General features: G+C 42.8%; 1 protein-coding gene across 1 annotated transcript in view; it reads left to right on the top strand.

Annotated features, from left to right (window-relative positions):
• The window catches only part of USH1C (USH1 protein network component harmonin), a 697,039-nt gene that overhangs the window by 479,338 nt on the left and 195,660 nt on the right, over positions 1-22,041 (top strand). Inside the window, exon 20 of the mRNA XM_086954146.1 lies at positions 15,676-15,732. Coding sequence (XP_086810272.1) covers positions 15,676-15,732 — 57 coding nt within the window. The remainder of the gene's footprint in view (positions 1-15,675; positions 15,733-22,041) is intronic.

Raw genomic sequence — 22,041 nt, 5'->3', positions numbered from 1 at the left:
AAATTATGTTTTTAACCCAGATCCCTTGACTAGGTGTGAATGTTTGATTTATTCAACATTCCGCCCGTCATTTGCTACAGCAGCACTCTTGGGACACTTGGCATCCCCTTTATAGTGCCCTTCCTACTGGCATTCATAGCACCTCGAGGGAGCCTTCCCTGCAGACTTATTCTCTGAGAACCATTTCTTCTTTTTATCAACAGGGGGAAGGGAAGTCTAACCCACAGAACTAGTTTGGGGCCTGATAGAGAAGTCTTTGCTCTTTGTGTCGCTCCTCCTTCTGGTGAGGACTCTGTCCACCCATGTGATGATCCCCCCAGATACCTTCCTGTGGACCCTGGTGCTGACCCAGCAATCTGCCTACTTATCAAGCTCTCTGGGGTCAGTGAGCTTACTATCAACAAGGTGTTGGCGCAGTTATGGAAAGCAAAGACTAAGCATATGCTCTGTTGCAAAAAAATTGTACAGTCCACAGTAATATTTTACCTCACTGCCCTTCACCCAACTATCCAGTGCCTTGCAAAAAGTATCCACACAATCCACCCAGGTCCGTTGGGAAATCTTCTGACTATCCCTGAATTTCTGTCTATATTTCTCTGGGGTCAAACCAAACATCCTCATTAGGGCACCCTTCATGGGCTGATATGTCATCCTGTCTATCCCTTCTAGGGCCAGTAGAGTCTCCCACCTCTCACTAGGAATATGTTTCCAAAGACTAGCCCCCTAATCTGCTTCAGTGACCTTGTGCATTTAGAATGGGATTTCATAGGCCTCAAACCATTGTTTATGTCAGTCCACTGGGAGCATACCTCCTTCCAATACCTCAGTATTCACATGTACCATACCGTCCAAGACCTTATGAATGGTAATATGACTACAGTGTGTTATCACTTTGGCCACAGGTAACCTTTTGCTGTTCCTTCCCCATAATGGTAATGAGCGGCTGTTAGACCTGGCACCATTGGCTTGGGTCTCCCCTGCATTTCTTGCATTTGTCTCCAGTGTTTTTGCTGTGTGTTGGACTTCATTTTGCTGGTCTAGATGAAGTGGGCACTTTGCCACTGTCATTCAGTGCCAAAGTGCAAGTGCTCCCTTTGTAAAGTGTTGTGATGGATTAGTGATTCCATGATTGACATATTTTATTTACTAGTCAGACCCTAGTACAGTGCACTATGTGTGCCCAGTGCCTGTGAATCAAACGCTGCTAGTGGGCTGCAGCACCAATTGTGCCACCAACAAAAGCAGCATGTTAAATATAACTCTGGCCTGCCATTGCAGAGCTTGTGTGCAGTCTGGAACTGTCATGTCAACTTGGCAAGTGCACACACTTGTCAGTCCCTAACCTTTCTCTTTTCTTACATGTCAATCACCCATAAGATAGACCTAAGGTACCCCTCTGGGCAGGCTGCAGTGTATGTGAAGGGTAGGACATACCCTGATGTGTGTGGCATGTCTTGATAGTGAATTACTGTCAAATTTGTTTTTCATGATTGCAAGGATACCTGTTCCCTTAGGACAGAATGGTGAGTTTGTTTCTAACATTTCATAAACCTAACTACCCCTGGGAGCAAGGTAGGAACATACACCTTAGTATGCCTGAACTCAGAATGTTAAAATGCATCTTTTAGTGATGGTAATATGTACATTCTGTGTTTGAAAATACCACTTTTACAAAGTAGGTATTTTCTTGCCCAACCATCTAGTGTGCCTCTGCCAGGTTTATGTAGTACATGTCTTGCTTTTGGATGACAGGGGCTGGAGAGGGGATTTGGCTCCAGAGAGCCTGATGAGTCAGGTCTAGGCTGAATAGACCTGGGCTGCATTTAGAGCAGGGGAGGAGATTTTCTTTCACTTGAATGGGCCTAGTCTGCCTTCAACAATGCTGTTTCCACCTCCGGCCAGGAAGCTGCACCAGTGAGGACATACCTCGTTTTGGCTGGGTACAGACCCTCTCTGCCTTCAAAGAACAAAGGATGTGTGTTAATGAAAAGAGGGGCCCGGCCCCAGACTTTTAGATCACTTCTGGGAAATCAAGAGGAATCTTTGTCATGGAGAAGAGACGCAGAAGCTGAGGAGGAAGACTGCCCCTGTGCTGTTTGCTGTCTGGGGTTGGCCTGCAATGGCTACTTGCTGCCAATGGAAGGAGAAAAGGACTTTTCTGCTTGCTTTGTCCCTCTGCTTGAAGAAAAGATCTCCAAGGGCTTGAACTGAGCTTGCCCCATGTTCTAGAGGTCTTAGGAACAGCAAAGACCTCACCGTGTCTGTGGGCACCGTCTCTGATAGTCTCAGCAGAAGAAAAGGGTAACTGACTCTGTCATCGAGTCTGTCCCAGGATTCCGTGTTCTGAAAGCACTGCCGAGAGCAATGCCTCGCTTCGCAATGCAACCCTGGTCTTACCAACTACGCCAACAAGTTGCTGCTTGCACGGCGTCCTGTGGGCACAGCACTCTGCAACGCTTCGCTACATGCTCCAAGGACATTACCGACTACGTCACTGCCCGACTCAAACATCGACCGTCGCCGCACCGTGACCTGCCAGCATCGCAACGAGCGTCATCTCACTCTTAAACACAAGATCTGTTCTCACTGACTCCGTCAACGAGCCACTGTCTGCACAGAATTGTGAGGAACTACTGAGTTGAAAGAACTGTGTTTTATTGATTTTCCCGCAATTTAAAGGTTATTTTGCACAAGTATTGAGGGCCTATGACACAACTCTCGCAGATGGGTGTCCCTCTCTAAACTGCAGTTTCCACCCAACTTAGCAGACCTGAAGGCCCCTAACATTGAATATTGTTGTATGGTGGTCCTATTACAATTACTTTACCTCCGATTGGCAGATTGCTTTCTAGAAGAAACATGCATGACTGGCCCTCTGCTCACTCAGGCTGAGCTATTGACGCTAATGGTCTCAGGGATTTGACCCAAGCATGGCCTCTTTTGCCTTCTCTGGGTGACACTTACCTGCCTTGACAGGGAGTTGAAAATCACTAAGCTTCTGACTCCCTACCCACCAACGATACCCATTCTTGGTCTACGTACCCATGTAGGTCACATCACCAGACACAACCTTAAAAATAAACCAGCTGTGACTTTCCTAGAATAGTCAAGATAGCAGACACAAGAAAACATCAGTAGGAGATGTCAATATAACAAGACACGTGGAAATGAAACACAACTTGTTCAGGTGCTATAAAACCTAAGTCTTGCCCCCTGCTTACCATAATTACCAGGGAGCAGGCTCTATTCAATTTCCAGACTTTTTCATCATCTGCTCAGCAGAAGAGCAACAGAGCCCACAGGAGACCTACCTTGCTGTTTGCCAGGTAATATATGAAGAGCTGGAGAGAACAAAGGACATCCTTTCATTTCACAAAGATGATAGCACTACAAGTTGAAGGTTAGGTGAAATGGCTGCCCTCATGCTAACACCAATATTGTTCCCTACTTCCACAGTGAGCTTTGCAGCCACAAGGATGTAGGACTCACAAACATTACTTATATCCATGGTGACAGCAAAAATCAGGAATACATTATTAATTGAGGTGGATGTCAATCTACCCCAAGTAATGAACTCACTAACCAGTCAGCCGAAGGTAATGGTTTCATTAAGGAGCTCAACCCCTGGTAGCTATTGCATGGATCTGACAAGCTTAACTTTAACAAAATTAGTAAAGCTTTTAGAAGTATCAACAGTTGAAAAGTCAGGAACAGAACACAATAAAAATCCAACTCTAATTTATAAAAATACGGTCAAATTTACAAAATGACATCCCTCGTGGCTCATCCCAACTTTCTTCAACATCTAGATGATACCATTTGTGGACATTGTCAGAACCCACAACATCAGCATTGACTCATATGCCGAGGACACCCAGCTTGTTCTCTTGCTCTCATCGGACCCTACCATGACACAGATCTACTTGCACAACTATATGATGAACAACTGCCTGAAACTCAACACGGACAAACCAGAAGTACTGATCTTCAGCAGACACACCTCCCTCTGGAACAATTCCTGGTGGCTATCGGAACTCGGACCCATACCCACTGCAAAGACCACGCCCGCAAATTGGCATCATCCTGTACATCAAACGCTCCATGAAATGTCAGGTCTACTCCGTCTCCTTAGACTGCTTCCACACTCTTTGCATACTCCACAAAGTCTTTAAGTGACTCCCCATCATTACCAGGAAAACTGTGACGCAGGCCCTCATCACGAGCTGGTTGGAATACATCAATGTCCTCTATGCAGGCACCACCACCAAATTCATGAGAACACTCCAGATGAGCCAGAATGCAGCAGCCAGACTGATCCTTAACCTGCCAAAGTAGACCCACATCACCCAGCACCTGAAATACCTCCACCGGCTCCCCATTGAGAAAAGATGCCAATTCAAGCTCCTGACCCACCCCTACAAAGTCCTCCATGACCAAGGACCCGCCTACATCAACCATCGCCTGATTTTCCATCTAACTATTATGAACCTCTTGTCCGTTCACCTCGCCCTCGCACAGATACCACACATTTGCTGCTGCCACACCAGAGGATGCTCCTTCTCCCACCTCACCACCAAGTACTGGAAGACCCTTCTGCTCCACCTCCGTACTTCACCCTCACTAACCCTCTTCAGGAAGGGACTCAAGACCTGGCTCTTTGACTGATACCGCAGCACAGTGCCTGGATAGCCTCTTGGCTGATAAGCAGCGCTATATATGTACCGCCTGATTGATTGATAGAATGTACACAAATCCTACATATGAACCTACAGAAACCACCATCTTCCTTGCATTAAATGTTTTGCCATAGGGGATAATGCAAACTTTCAGTTGTTCAATTACCAGTAAAAATGTAGTGTGCACAACAGAAATCACAACTTGAAGAGAGCCCAGGCTGTGCATAGACTGGCTGCAGAGCTCCTGTGTCCTCCTCTGTTATACACACAGGTTGACTCAATCAAGCACGTGCCACAAATTATTCTGTACCCAGCTGAGTCCCAAGCACCCTGAGGTTTTTAAGTACTAGACCAAGTCAGGCATTTGAAAGAACTCTCAGGACTGAGGGAAGTCACTGTTCTTCGAGTGGTTTTATGTGAACTATAGCAGCAGGCTGAGGAGTGAACAAGGGGAGGAGTGTTTTGTACCAGTCTCTGCAATAGGTGAACTCTGTGAGGTCCTTCTCTGCTGCCCAACCTGGTCTGTCTGTTGAAGTTCCCTGTATTTCAATGCCCTTTTTCCTCAGGTGTGCATGCATACAATACGCCTGCATACTGAAAATGTCTCAGCTCCTGTTCGCATGTCAGTCAGCAGCGAAAGACTTGTAAATAAAACGTCCCCAAATTAACTGCACCTTCGTGCATTAGCGTATCCTAATTCTGAGACCCCGCGTTTTAATTCTGGAATGCAGAGAGGTTATACAAATTAATAAAATGAAACATTAGATGAATAAGAAAGGAATTGGTGAGGAGCAAGTCTGATGAATGCAAAATAATTATACAAGCGTGAAATAAAAACAAGCACAGCACAAGCAGCCTTGGGACAGTGATAAGAGAAACATATGAGGAACAAACAGGAAATAATGTGCTACAGCCAGTAGAAATGGTGGAAATATAAGTGGGAAGCAAAGCAACAAATGAAATGTAAGGGGGAGGGATGTATGCCCCTTTTAATCATCATCATCAAACTAATTTTTGATCACAAAGATCTCAATACATACATATACATACAACACCATAAAAGAATGATTTAGGATCACAAAGTTACCTTCTAGTTAATGCGGGACTGGTAAACAATTAGCAAGGGGGCTTAGCATATTGAAACAGTAATCTAAAAAAATCAGAAATATACATAAAAATGCCAAAAGTAGACAATTTTATTACGAGTGGTTAAATAATTAATGAACAGTATAAGAGAGCGAAGGGGGGACAATACTAAAAAGCTGTTTATCCATTAAACCAGTGATGCAAAGATATCACACAGTTCACTTCAAGCGCCTGATCCATATGGCCATCAGAAATTTTACTAAACCAAATACCTCAACTCATTCTGTATCTGCTTAGTATTCTAAGCATTTCCAAATAATGTCTACAGCCAATGCAACTACACAGAGGAATAATCCACTTGGCACTCAAATTTTTGTAGTAGAGATAAAACAATAATAAATGGACCAGGGATTCAGGACCTTGTTTGCATTCTGGGCATGTGTCATCAAGGAGAGCTTTGCTTTGTAATCTATTATAGAAGACCTTGGTAGGGAGGGACTTATAGCTTAATTGAGAAACAATTTCTATGCCAAAGGCAGGAAAATCTTGTTGACGGTATCTTCATATTGGGGATAAAGCTTAAAAGGCACCAAACGGCTGAGTAAGCGATTCCCTAACATTAGACACTCTCCATCATGGTTAATTCCCAGCCAACTTTGTTAACCCTATCTCTTTTAATCTTGAATATCTTCTCAGTATCAGTCCAATAAGATTGTGCCCTAAATGAACAAAAACAAGAGGTCTTGCTAACCGTTTGGGATACCATGAGGTCCAGTAGGCCTCCCCGATAGGGGGCAAGCGCTTCAGTGGACCACAGTAAATGCCAAAAGATGAGGAGCCTACACGCCATTTTGAGGGCAATCTTTCTTTGAGCCAGGTCGAGGAAAGTTAGAATCAGGGGGGAGCTTTCTGGAAGGTTGAGGAGAGATCTTACAAAATTATGTTTTGTTACAGAAAGGCATTCCTACTACACCACAATTCTGCTCCATAGATGACTCAGCTTAAGGCTTTAGTGTTATAAATTTCTAGTGCTGAAGCCACTCTAACTGACCGGTTCTTTTGGGGATCTTAATTATTTGGGTGGTATGTTGGATGAGCGAGAGATGTACTTTCTCAAGGTGCGGGCCCAGTTCGAGTTTGGGATTAAGCAATCCCTAAATAATCAAAGGTGTAAACCAATTCAATAGGGTAATCCCTGATAGAAATACATCTCTCGGATTTCTTCTGAGTGCCATTGGAAAAGATTATATACTTTGTTTTCGTATCATTTATCTCCAATCCTCGTTCATCACAAAAGTGGTTACAATCATACAATAACTGCTGGAGCCCTTGAGGAGACTTAAATCGCAATAACATATCTTTGGCAAAGAGAAGTGCCGGGCCATTCTCTCTCCGATTCTAGGGGCATCACATACATCCCTATGCAGGTACACTTCTACTTAATTTATAAAAAAGTGAAAACAGGGTGAGTGCTAAAAAGCACTCCTGCCTAACTCCATGCCTAATCGGAAAGGGAACTTTCACCTGTTCCTCCTCACCCAACCTAATCTGAGCCTTATTAGATTTGTGTAATGTCGTCAGAATATCCAATAAGCTTAGTGGGATCCCCACCTCGGCCAACACCTTAAAAGCCAATTTTAAGATATATTAAATACAATATATCTAACAAGCACAGGGCAGGCAAAACCTAAAAAGGCCTCTTGCCGGTTGTTGTGTCCCTGTAGCTACAAAAGAGTTCAGCCAACGTACCCCTGGAGTCCACTTCTTTCACCTGAGTAAACGTGGGAACAGGTCCAGCCTTGAATGTCTCTTCACAGCTCGCAAACAGCTCATTTAGGCATCCTTCTTCCATAGGTCCTAGAAATGTTCTGAGAAGGATGCTTTAAGATGCCACATTTATGTTTGGCAGTTGCTAGTGGGTAGGGGCGACTCCTGGCTACTTCCCATCCAGTAGGGTAGAAGTTCCCAGAGGCAGCATAACAACCTTTTCCAGCAGTTCTTGTTTGCTGTATAAAGCAACCCGACCCACATTGTAACTTACTTCCTAAATCCAAGATGGGAAAACCTTTCTTCCTATTGCAGAGACAAAAACCAGCAATAAAATACGGCAGAAATGTGGTGATCACACAAAAGGGGTATTTTCTTCCAATGAGTGTCAGGCCTGGTATATGCATTAAGATGAAGACAAAATGTTTCTTTAATAAAATATGGAAACTAGCTAGAATCATGTGTCATAGAGGAACACTTGACCTTCATAGATTATGGAATGGGATGAGGAAGGTGGTGAAATAAGGTTATATCAAGGCCAGTTTCATTTTCATTATTTGACTTCTCAGGTTGTCTGGTGCATGCTAAATCAGGGCTTCAGTAGGCCCGGGCGGAGCTCACGGAGTTGTAAGAAATCCCTAGAAATTCCACGGAGTTCCACGAGTGGGCGGAGTATTGCTAGGCCACCCATCAATGAAACTCTCAAGTCTCTGCATATAAATATTTTAACAATTTGGTGAGAAACATTCATTAAGAGGAAGAGAGAAGCCTTGGCTGGGCCTGCAACAAGAACACAAGTGTAAACAAAGAAGGGCCTGGGAGCGCATAAAGTAATAATGGTAGCCACGTTCAAACTCCAGTCCACAGTACAACATGAGCCTTGCTGGACACTGTCGGAAAAGTTCTCCTTATGGCAAAGTTGTCCCTACCAATACCCTTCTCCAGGCCAAGTGGTCCACCCACCCATTCCCTCTGCCCACCACCACAGCTTCCCAAAGTTGCCCAAAGAGCCCCATAGGGCCCCCTACCATCTGCACTCTCCCCATGCTGGCAGGCCAAGCTTCCCTCCTCCACTCCGTCTGGGCTATATGAAGCAGCACTGGCTTCTCTCTCTCCTGCTCCCTCCCAAACTGCTGCCCGGGTGAGGGGGAGACAGAGGATCAGATATTGCAGGTCAGCTCAGCAGCTGATGGTGACCATGTGTGCCAGTCTAACTCCCCCTGATGTGTGTGAGTCAGGCTGCCTGCTTCTCCTCCAGTTCTTATCAGAGTTCACCCCTTCCTGTCCTGGGTAAAACTGTCTCTCTGTCCTGGAGTTTCTGGCTCTGGGCCTCAGCCTGCCCAATGCTCCCTGCCCATAGCTCCCCATCCTTGCTCAGTCCTGCAGGGATCGCACACTGAGCCAGCAGCATTGCACATTGCTGTGAGCTTCCATGCTGCCTCTCACCGGTTTTTAGTGCCGCCTGCTGGGGGAGCTGCATCTCACTTATAGTGTTTTGATTTATATTCGGGGTAAGTGGTGCATGCCAATAAACTCTGCTGTGCCAGCAGCAGGCAGAGGTTTCTGCCAAATTCCGCACTTCAAGCGGAGTGCGAAGTGGCAGAACTCTGAGGGTTCTGCCGGCGGAGCACAGTTTACCGCCCACCCTTGGCCCTCAATTGGTTCAGACCGTTACACAAACACATAGCAATAGCCGCCGATCATAAAGAAATGTCATCAGAACTCAGCTGTAATAACTTATTGCAGGTAAATTCTGATGTCACAATGCCTGATGCCAGTGCCAGCAGTTGAGAGTAAGGCAGGTCAAGCCACAGACAATAACTAAAACAGCTGTTTAAGAAAAAAAAGCAAACGTGGCTTTTCTTCTGCTCTATTTTTCTAGCTGCATGGTGACAAGCAAAAAAAAGAGATATATATATGGCGACGAGTTTATGTTTTGCTCGCTGAAACATGTCTGGGACGACTGCTTTTATTAAATATTGGCTTAACCCCGTGAGTGCACGAATCCTTTTGGATGGAGCTGAGATGTTGTAAGGGAGAACCCACCCTCCGACACGATGCACCCGCCCTAGGAGTTCAGTGGTGAAGGTGGGACTTGGAGCTGTGTATATATATATATATATATCTATGCGCGACCACAAGTCCCACAATTCATTTTAAAACGGAAGTGATTCCTTAAAAGAATGCCACTGGAGGCAAACAAAATGAATTTCCACCACATCGAACTGTGGGGTGAAGCGCAACTGGTCTGAGAGCGAGGCTTACCTTTGAGGAAGTTCCAGGAGGAACGAAACATGTTGGGACAGTGCCACAAGCCGGTTGTTTTTCCATAAATAAAAAAGCTAAAAGTTTGAGTCTTCAGGTGTGACCAAAAGTTTCCTTCCTTGGGAGTAAACATCGTTTGAATATATATCGGCGTGGTTCTGCCGAAGGTCAAACACCGCCACAAGAGCGCCGTGGATCTCCCGCCCTGAACCATCTTTTTGGAATCGTTAAACCGAAAAGGGAGATTGGCGCCGCCGGGGATTGCACCTCGGTATTGGTTCTGGAGTCGGCTTTAAATGAAGGCTGACCCGTGAAAGCTCACTGCTCAAACTCCATCAACATGGGAAAACAAGCGCCGAAATGAAAAACACCATCACGCTCTACCCACTGGAGGGTTATTATTAGACAGCCTTTTGATTAACAAGTCCGATAAAGTGTCAGAAGTCATCAAGGGAAGATAGAACACCGAGGGAGACACTGAAAACAAACAAGAAAAGACTTGAAAATAAATCGGACTGCAAATCAGAATGTCGTGGATCTATGCGCGACCACAAGTCCCACAATTCATTTTAAAACGGAAGTGATTCCTTAAAAGAATGCCACTGGAGGCAAACAAAATGAATTTCCACCACATCGAACTGTGGGGTGAAGCGCAACTGGTCCGAGAGCGAGGCTTACCTTTGAGGAAGTTCCAGGAGGAACGAAACATGTTGGGACAGTGCCACAAGCCGGTTGTTTTTCCATAAATAAAAAAGCTAAAAGTTGAGTCTTCAGGTGTGACCAAAAGTTTCCTTCCTTGGGAGTAAACATCGTTTGAATATATATATACATGTGATCAAGGCTTTGTGCCGAAACTTTATGGCGACAGCTGAATAAAATCTGAAACCAGCATCTCACGTTGGGTCCATGACTGTTTCCAGTGCGATCGAGAGCGAAGGCGATTGCGGTAGGAGAACGGAGGTTGGAGTATATATATATATATATATATATATATATATATATATATATACACGAAACTCCCTCACAGGTAGGAATGCTCCGGGGTTAATACAAGCAGCTTTATTATTGTTTCATGCGTGTGGTTGAAACGCTTAGGCATACGCTTTTCAACTCAGTGCAGCTTTCTTCAGTGCCTCGTTTTAATGGCTCCTCATTGTCCCATATATATATATATATTGCCTTCAAACCAGTAGTTAAATGTGTACAAATATTGTCTAATAAAGAAAGAGAAGTTGGCTGGTAAAGAAGTCCTCAGAGTCAAAATTGTATGGCATGGAATAAAGGCGTTGGCATTTTTAAATTTCAGTATTTGAATGTGCAGTGTGAATTTTCTAAGAAACGGATTTTTCTTAAGGAGTGATTCATATAAATATAGCAATAGTGAAGGTGCAGGTATGCGTTTATTTAGCCTTGAAAACAGTAACAGTTGGCCTGAGAAAAGTATATAGAATATATTTCCTTTTCGGTGCATTGTGTTTTATTTTGAAGTATGACTTCTGTTTCCAAATTAGATGTCAGGTGGGCACCCTCTTGCTGCTTCACCTCCTCAAGCCGCACCTCAGTCAGTGACATCGATAAGGAGGTTTGCAGGTGGTCTTCAGTTACACACAACAGATCTAGATGACGTTAACATAGAGGACTTAAATGGCCCTGTGAAACGCAAGGCACCTCCACCCCCCTCACCCCGTATGGCAGCAGCGCCCCCTTCTTCACGACCACCTACTATACCAATTGCCAATGGTCCCAGAACAGCACCATCCTCGTCCACAAATGTACGAGCTACCCCATCATCATCTTGGATGCACAATCCCCCATCTCCACCACCACCGCCCGCGCCTCCTCTGCCCCCACAATCTATGGGAAATGTTCGATTTCCTTCCACTTTTTCAGAAGAAAGGAAAGTCATCCAGAATTTTCATGCTAGCCATGCAGCAGACACATTTCATGACTGGGAAAAGAAAAACTATAGAGGGAGACCTGCCATGAGCTCTGCAAATGCATCGAATGGGGATCATGGTTACCCACCAAGTCCGAAGGTATAATGTCATCTGCTGTGGCGGTGTGTGCATTCACTGTGTATGTGGAGTGGTTTACACGCATGGATTTTACAATAATGCATGTCAAGACGTTTGAAAAGTTGAAGTGCTTTTTGAGGGGGGATCCGCGAGGTAACGGAATGTTAAAGCAAAGAGAATGCCATAGAAAACAGATAGTCAGGAAAGGTGAACTGGCGCTGTGCAGTATAATATTAGCCATCTGCAGCATGGCATTATGGTTAAAGTTGGTTGAAGCATTGGAACAAGGCAATTAGCACACAGAATTTGGTCTCTAACTAATCCGATCACCTAAAATATCTGAATGGCTTAACAACACAAAGGAGCTTCTATCTAGACTCTTGTGAATGTTCCTAATGAACCAAAACAACATTTCCAAATGTTACTTACAAGTTCATAAGTTTTCGTACACATTTGGTCATCATGGAAGCCTTTTGGTGTCAACTGGTCATTATGTTACTTATCTTAGGGACTCATTTTGAGAATGAGTAGAGATTCTGGGTTTTGCTCTGTTTGTTTCTCTGGAGGTTTTTCCCCTATACAATTTATGCCAAGTAAAAAATGGCGCAAATCTTACCTGTTCTGTGTTTCACACCTCATAGTGTGCTCAATACCACATACTAGTGTGCTAAAACCGATCTGGATAAACATCCCACACAATTTTTCAGTATTTATTGGGCTTGGTATTACAGCACGAAATAATTTCCTACTCGTGGTGAGGCTAAAGTATCCTGTAGTTAAATCAAAAAGAGACGATCTCATGTATAGAGAAGTTAACATAAACTTTAAGAAGTTAACAAAAATTATTATTATTATTGTTGACTCAAGTATGTTTCATCAAGAGGTAGGAACACCTGGTAAGTGTGCTCATGAAGCCCTCACCCACCAACCTAGTTGGTGGCATGCTTCATCAACGGGCCCACCCAGTGACACCTAGCGTGTCCCGGGTGTGCTTCGACGCCTGATTACAGCGGAGCAGGTATGTCGCTGAGTGTGCGGCGAAGAGTGTTGTGAAGGTGATTTAAAACGGCATGGCGGGGGTCCCAGTACCCGAGGGTGAATTAAACTTTAATACCTGGGCCTCCGTCAGCGGTTAAAAATAAGGCTGCTGGATGTTGGGAGCGAGTTACGACCTCCTACATCCAGTGGTTCGCCAACATGTTTCAGCCAGTGCCTTATGAATATGTTGGCTTTCGTCAGGACCTATATAAAAATGTGTATGTGATTTAACTAGTGGGTGTGTTATACAGACTATGTGTTTACACGCCCTAAAGTGTTTTTCTATGTGTGAGAGGGGGATTCCCTTCTCAGAACACGCTAGTTTCAGCAGTTTTTGCTCCAAGGTTGAGAAGTGGCGAGGGGTTGACCAGCTTTTCTGGGCAGAGCCTGCTCTGGACCTGTAGTGCCTCCTTTGCATACTTCTCAACCTTGGAGCAAAAACTGCTAAAACTAGCGTGTTCTGAGAAGGGAAACCCCCTCTCACACATAGAAAAACACTTTAGGGCGTGTAAACACATAGTCTGTATAACACACCCACTAGGTAAATCACATACACATTTTTATATAGGTCCTGAAGAAAGCCAGCATATTCATAAGGCACTGGCTGAAACATGTTGACGAACCACTGGATGTAGGAGGTCGTAACTCGCTCCCAACATCCAACAGCCTTATTTTTAACCGCTGACGGGGGCCCAGGTATTAAAGTTTAATTCACCCTCCTGTACTGGGACCCCCGCCAAGCCGTTTTAAATCACCTTCACAACACTCTTCACCGCACACTCAGCGACATACCTGCTTCACTGTAATCAGGCGTCGAAGCACACCCGGGACACGCTAGGTGTCACTGGGTGGGCCCGATGATGAAGCATGCCACCAACTAGGTTGGTGGGTGAGGGCTTCATGAGCACACTTACCAGGTGTTCCTACCTCTTGATGAAACATACTTGAGTCAACAATAATAATAATAATTTTTGTTAACTTCTTAAAGTTTATGTTAACTTCTCTATATATGAGCTAGTCTCTTTTTGATTTAACTACATATAACCCCGGGGATAAGGACTAGCTTTCTGGTCCTCTCTCTCTCTCTTGATACGCAATCAGCTCCAAATATCCTAACATTCAGAGGATTTTCCAGCCATGTTTTTTGTTGGTGTCCCTCGTGGATAACTTTAGCTTTTTCCAAAGGTCACTCATGCATTTTATAAGATGGCAATGTATTGTACTGTTTTTTGCATCTATGCCCATGTGGACCAATTGATAAAGATTTGGGAAAATATCAGCTCTACACATTCGAATGGATTTTGAAGAATGTGCAAGTCACTATTTCGTAATAGTATTTTGCCATTTAGAAAGAGCTAGCTGTAATGGCATCTTTACCCTGGCAGCCACATATTAAATAGTCATTTGCCAGGATCTCTCACATATGTCTTCTACATATTCATTGAATCCAGAATATGATGCGGACCAGATTATGACACTAAGGCCATATCCCTGCATACTCCTGAAGATGAGTGTAAGGGCATTCCTTATTTGGACATTTCTGTTACATCTAAGCCTATTTGTATTACAATCCAAGACTCTGAAATCTCATAAAGCAGTGTTCCTGCATGCCGGTTCTACCCTTTTAGCATAGAGGGTTTCAACCACAACTTTTTGTCTATAAGGCCATCAAAACGTCCAGGGGATTGTTTGGCCTCCTGGGTTAGAGCCAACATTTCCTACCCTGTAGCTCAGCATAAAAGGCCAGACTCTCCCCCAGGAGCCAAGGACTGCCCACAGGTCCATGATATCTCCCCTATATGGGCAGTCAGTGCTTGGGCAGGAGAAAGTGGTATACATCCCATGGGAAAAGCCCTGGAGACTGAACTCCATTCACACACGACCTCAAGGCGACTCATTGTATATGTGCATTTGGGACAGCTTCCTCAATGCCAAAACCCAACATGTCTAGTGCGAGGATTGGAACTAGGATGAAGATGAGTGTGATTGTTTAGGGCTCTGCTTGTGATAGTGGCTACTGTGTTGGGAAATATAGTGGAATACAAGGCCTTTGTAGAGCCACTGTACAATACACATAAAGAAAATTGGAATTGTGTTGTACAAGTGTAGTCCTAGGGATTTTTTTGGTTTTTCAGCAAACTACTTCTTTATACTTAGAAATATGATAATGTTTTCAGGCGAGAATTCACTGTTATGCTCCTGCTGAAAATGGTAAGCAGGATGACCACCTCCTTAGAGGCCGTTATGAACACTGCTTCCAGGCCTGGACTTTGTGTAAATGCTGAAGTATTCTTGTTGTTGTGGTCTTGTTTTGCTTCCCTTTAACCCCTTCCAGGCTCATGACGAGCTGGGCTCGTCATGGCGTAGCCTCCTCGCACGCTGATGCCGAGCCCAGCTCGTCATGAAGCATGGGCTTTTGTAAATCTGAGCACAGGAGGAGAATTCCACTAGCGCGGATGTGGTTAACTAATTAGACTACCACACCTGAAATCAATGATTTGAAGATAAAAAGTTCAGGGCTACAGATCAGACCAGACCAGACCAGATCAGACCATGGAACCAGCAGGATGGCTCAATGAGTTGACATCTTTAAGTGCCCTGTAGGTCAGGAGATCAGGTTCCAACAAGAGCAACTAAACCTGAAGTGATACTTTCTATTTTTAGAGGAGAGCAAAAGCTACATGGTGGCATTAAGCACTATATAAAAATAGTGGTTGTTGTTTTTATTAACTGGCTAAATACTTGACATTTTGTATTTTAAAAAGCATATTATCTTCGAGAGCAACTAGTTCATATCAAAATCAATTCCTACATATTTCATTATTTAGGTTGCAAGAAACACATCTAATGTCAGCAAGATTTCATCCACATCAAGCAATCCCTTGGTATGTCCTAATGCGTATTTCGAATATAGAGTGCATTGTTTCTTTGGTAGTTTAGCTTACCTTTCTGTTTTTTTTGATTTCAAGAAGATTTTATTGAGAGAGATAATGATCCAAGTAATAAAAACCAAATACAAAAGAGGTGATACAATCTGACATAAGTAAAAAAGAAAGGGATAATATACATCACTCAAGAAGTAGGTAAAATAGATGTAACTAAATTGAAAGAGACAATCAATGCAAATTTGAGAATATGAACCAATATAGGCTGTCAGTGATCAAAAGCAAAACGCATCACTCTCTAAATTGAGGATGGGGACAAGGGAGGAAGTAGAAGAAAAGAAAGAAAAAAGGAAAGACAGGAGAAAGACCAAGCATAAAGAAAGAAAGGGAAGAGAGGACAGGAAAGCTGAAGGAAGAGAAAAAAGAAGGATTCCCACATGAGCGACCCACTGTACCAGAAAGAAACAAACAACAATTAGACAGACGAATCAACAGGGAATTGAGGTACTAACCCTTTCGAGGAGAGTTCCATAAAGTCATCCAAGGGTTTCCAAACCCCTTTAGAGATGGAAGGCGATAGGTGTGCTAGATCAACTGAGGTGTGGGCACTGCGTAAGAAGGAAACCCAAGCCCACCACGTATGGTAAGAGACAGACGAAAAGGATTTCCATTCCATAAGAATGATTTTAACTGCTACAGTTAAGAGAAGATCTAACAGTTGTAGGTCTATCGGGTCTAAAGGAAGAGGAGTAGGAGCAGCCAAGGGGCCTAGTAAGACTATAGGAAAGGAAAGTTGGAGATCAATATTAAAAATAAGGGATAAATGTTGCTGAATAAGGTCCCAGAAAGATTTAAGTAAGGAGCAATGATAAAACATATGTGGAAAATCACCACACACCAAGCCGCAGCTCCAACAAAGGTCGTCGTCTTTAAGGTTGAGCGAATGAAGACGCGCAGGCGTCCAATGAAGGAGATTGATCGAGAAAAATTTAGATTGCATTAGGGAAGGAGCTATTTTATTACGGAGGGCCAATTTACCAATGGATTGCCAAGCTTCGGATGAGATATGATCTGTGATGTTGTGATCAAAATGGCGCGACCATTTTTGTTGTGCAACCGTCTGATCAGGAAGCGAAGTGGAAGACAAAAACTTATAAATTTTGGATGCAACATGGCCAGCTTTGATCCAAATGTGGAAAAGCGAAGTGGTGGAGGAGGAGGGATGAAGACGAGTTTTAGAAACAGCAACCTTGATTTTAAGAAAGGTATAGAAGTCAAGATTTGTTAAAGAGTGTTCATGTGCCAAGGTAGAAAAAGGTAACGGATCACCAGAAACACTATATAAATGTTGGACAAGAGAGATTCCCTTTGCAGCCCAGTAGGACATGAGGGCAGGCGAAATAGTAATCTTGATTTTGGAATTTCTCCAGATAGAAGACCACCTAGTTTTATGTAAAGGAATTGCCATCTTTCTATCTACTTTCTTAATTGCAGTAATTGTATCAATAATGATAGAGCGGGAAAACAGAATATGCAAAGTGGACGTAGTACAGAAAGAGGCAAGTGGTAAAGGTGATGCTAATTCCTGTTCTATGAGTATCCAAGAGGGGACATGACGAGTTGGAGGAGAGAACCAAAAAGCACCTTGAGAGGCCAAGAAAGCAATCTGGTATCTCTCCCAGTCCGGAAAGTTACATCCACCCATATCACAAGGTCGACGTAAATATTTATATGCTAAACGAGCCCGTTTACCATTCCATAAAAACTTAGAAGTAAGAGCATCAATTTCTCGAAAAAAGGAATCAGACAATTTAAGCGGCAACATGGATGAGACGAAATTGATAACCGGCGTGATCATCATTTTAAGGGTTTGTAAACGACCCCACCAAGAAATATGTTTTGGAGACCATGTATCCAGAAGACGACGTACTTTGGTAATAGTCTGAGATTCATTATAAGCAACGGTGGCATGCAGAGTAGAACAGAAATAAATTCCCAGATATTTGAGATGTGAAGACTGCCATTTAAAACCAGCCAAACCCATATGAGCAGGAAAGCAATAGGCATTTAAAGGGAACATCTCCGTCTTATCTTTGTTTAGAGTATATCCCGATACTGTTGAGAACAAGGAAATGGTGTCAGAAATAGCAGGGATGGCCAAGGCGATATCATCTGAAAAAATGAGAACATCGTCAGCGTATGCGGCAGTCTTGAGACAGTGAGAACCAAAAGAGAAACCCTTAATATTAGGATGTAAATCAATCAACCGAAGAAGAGGATCAATAGATAGTAAAAATAAGAGTGGGGATAGGGGACACCCCTGTCTTGTGCCCTGACAAAGATTAAAAAATGAAGACGTAGCGCCATTGACTCTAATGTTAGCCTTAGGTTGGGAATATAAAGACATTACCATATTAATGAAAGAATCTCCAAGGTTATGAGCACAGAGGACAGCTCGAAGGAATGGCCAAGAAACCTTATCGAAGGCCTTTTCTGCATCAAGGGCCAAGGCGGCGGCCGGAAGTTGGGACCGTTTGGCAGCGCCGATAATATGACAGAAAGTGCGGATATTGTCCCTTGCCAGACGGCCCTTAACAAAGCCAGTTTGGGAGGGATGTACAAGGAGGGGAATAAACGATTCTAAACGCTTAGCCAGGATTTTAGCAAAAATCTTTGCTTCCATGTTTAGGAGCGAAATAGGCCGGAAGTTTTTAGGATCCGAATGGTCCTTCCCTTCTTTCGGAATCACAACTATGGTGGCTTCAGCAGCCGTACCAGAAACAGAGCCATCCTGAACAAAAGAATTAAAGACAGAGTGTAACCTAGGGACAAGCAACGGAAGAAAGGTTTTATAAAATAATATTGGATATCCATCCGGGCCAGGAGCTTTCCCAGAACGAGTGGCCTTGATCGCCGCGACAATTTCCTCGGAAGAAATAGGTTCGTTCAGGATGGAGCGATCATCCTCAGAAACTGACTGAATCGGAATCGATTTTAAAAAGTCTTGACATTTGTCAAAAGAGGATTGGTTAGAGGGGGTATATAGTTTGTTATAAAAATCACGAAAAACTTCAAGAATCTCCTCCGTTTGAAACTTTTTAGAGCCAGTGTGATCTGTAATAGAAGAAATTTGTGAGGACTTAAAAGAGAAATCTTGAAATTTTAGGGTAGCAGCCAAAAGTTTCCCAGCACGATTCTTCAAAAGTAACTTCTTAGACTTTTGAGCTTGGACACCAATATGAGCCCGTTTAGTAACAATTGTATTATATTTGTATTTTAGGAGCTTTATTTGTTGTAGACTATTCGGATCTTTGGTGTGTCGAAAGGAAGCTTCTAGCGTTTTGATTTCAGATGATAAGTCAGTAAGCTCTTTTTTAATAGCCGAATTACGTTTGGACATACATTTAATGACTTGACCTCGAAAAGTACATTTAAAAGAATCCCAAAGAGTTATTGGGGAAGAAACAGAGTTCTCGTTTTCACGGAAAAAAGTATCTATATCCGTAGAGAATTCCGCCACCTGAGAGGAGTCATGTAACACTTCAGTATTTAATCTCCATGAACGACCACGTGGTTTAGGAGTAAAGGAAGATAGTGTAAAAGTGACCGCGGCATGATCAGATATGACAATGGGGTGTATAAGCGGAGAAGAAGAAGATGCGACAAGAGAAGAATGAACCAGGAGATAATCAATACGAGAAAAGGAGGAATGTGGCGAGGAGAAGAAAGAGAAATCACTCCCAGTGGGATTATGAAGACGCCAGATATCGTGAAGATGAGAAATGGAACACATATTGAGCATCTGTTTGTGTGCTCTAGGGGGACGAAACTGAAATGCAGAATTCCTGTCTAAAAGAGGGTCCATTGGTAAATTAAAATCGCCACCAACGATGAGATTGCCAGCATGTGGGGTATTATGTAAAATATTAGTAATGGATTTCCAAAACGTTGGATCATCAACATTCGGAGCGTAAATATTCATGACATACAAATCATGCTGTCCATCCGACACTTTAGATAAGAGCCAACGACCCTCAGAATCATGCTGGGAAGAGAGAATTGATAGACCAGAATTCCTTGAAATTAGCGTAACTACTCCATTCCGTTTGCCAGAGGCATCGGAACATGAAACATCCGACACCCATTGCTTCTTTAAAAACAGCGCTTCTCTGCTAGTTATCTTGGATTCTTGAAAAAGAACTAAATCTGCAGAGAGGGACTTACAGTAATCCAAGATTTTAGACCTTTTCACCGGGTGATTCAACCCTTTAACATTAAGGGATAACACATTTAAACCTGGCATGTAGAAAAGTAGGGATCACAAGAAGACAACACTGATAACAGAAAAAGAACGAACATGAAAAATATAAGGGACCAACTATTAGTCAAAAGAGATTTTGCGGGAGCACCCATGTGGGAGAACCAGGAGAAAGAAAGAAAAAGAAGAGATGAAAATAGAAGAGAAAGGAGAGAGAGAAGAGGCAGGGGGGGAGGTCTAAAAAAGACCCATATCATGCAAGGGAGAACGTGGAAGCAGCAAGTAAGGGACCCGTATTGGAGCATAAGTGGGTAAAAAAGAATAGCCCAATACTAAAATACAGCGACTAATAGTAAGAAAAGCGAGGAGGAAATAACCCGGAAAACATTAGTGCAATGCAATTCCTGAACTGATAAAGAAAAGATTACATCAATGCAGAATGGAGTAATAATATACTAACGAGAGTAATATCTATACTAAGCAACAATAGTAGAAAAAATAATAACAGTGTAATTGTGTACGAAAAAGCTAGCCAGCATATAACATTAAGTGAATATAATACATATTATAAAAAGTTAAACATAGTTAAGAATAACGAATACCTGCATGTGAGTACACTATGAAGTCAACTAACAGAAATAAGAAAAAGAGGAGCGTAAGAGAATAGAAAAGAGTATTGTAGATAAAAAAAAGGGAGAGAATAAAAGGAAGAAAACAATTATAGTAAAAAGCAGAGCAAATAGAGAGGAGAAGTGTACATCAATCATAAAATAAGAACATCCTAGCAGGAGATAAATGTGAGTAAAAATGCAAGTGGAATAAGTAAAATTACTCTAAATATATACAAAAAATTTAAACATTAGATAAATGTAAGGCAGGTAAAATGCATAATTAGAACAAGAACATCATAAGTGAAAACAAATTATGACATTAATAGAGAAGAATATGAAGCTAAATCGCCAAAGAAAGAAAGACAGAGAGGAAAGAGAACTTGGATGAAAAAAGAGAATGGAAAAGACTCGGAATAAAATAGGAATGACAGTGTTGAAGAAATAAACAGGAGGAAATTGAGAAAAGGACGCCAGATAGGAAGTAAGAAGAGAAAAAGTGAAAGGATAGGAAGTAAGTGTTAACATAGGATAGACAGGATGAACATATAGGTAGGGTGAATATAAGGAATAATGAGAAAAACAATATCAGTATGGATGAAAGATGTGCAACGTTAGGACGAACATTGTCAGAAGGATAAACCGACATGAAAAATAGTTGGAACAAGAATGAATGAAGAGAAATGAGAGATATAGAATACGTTGATTAAAAGAGAAAGAAAAAAAGAACAATAAGTAGGAAAGAGTGGAAAAAGATAAAAGAAAAGCAGTAAAGAGATACTAAAAGGTATCAAGAGAAAGAGAGCTATAAAAGGAACGAACAATTGTGGAATCCAGAAAGAAGAATAGAACAAACATGAGTGGGAACACAAGAAAAAACAGAAAAATATCATGAACATCCATGGGAGTTAAGGTCGGCCAAGAAGCTGACCAGGAGAGAAGAGGAGATCAATACTACAGAGAAATACATCCAGAGAAAAAGAAAGGGACAGTTCAAGTGCCCGAGGCACCAGGATCCTGTGAGGTCGCTTTTTGAATCTCCATCTCGATCTCCAACTGGTTGTCCAAGAAGGTAGTTAGATCAGCCGGCTCATCGAAAATTCTAGAACGCCCCTTATAAGTGATGCGGAATTTCGATGGACCAGAAAACGAGAAGGGAATACCCATTTCAGAGAGACGTTTTCGAAGATTGAGGAAACCTTTTCTCCTGATAACCGTATCTCTGGCAAAGTCCTGAGAAATGGATATCCTATGACCGTCCCAAAAGACTTGTTTAGCTTTCCGCATGTGAGATAGAATCAGTTCAGTATGCTGATGCCGCAATGGTTTAAAAATGATTGCTCTCGGCTGGGTAGCTGCCTTAGATCGAAACGTAGGGACACGGTGTGCTCTTTCAATCTCAAAGTCTCTATGGAAAGAAATTTGTAAGGTATCCGGAATCCA

Source organism: Lissotriton vulgaris, chromosome 2_1 (assembly GCF_964263255.1).
Source record: "Lissotriton vulgaris chromosome 2_1, aLisVul1.2, whole genome shotgun sequence".
NCBI lineage: Eukaryota > Metazoa > Chordata > Amphibia > Caudata > Salamandridae > Lissotriton > Lissotriton vulgaris.
Note: the sequence above shows the minus strand (reverse complement) of the source record. Positions and strands in the feature narration are given on the sequence as shown.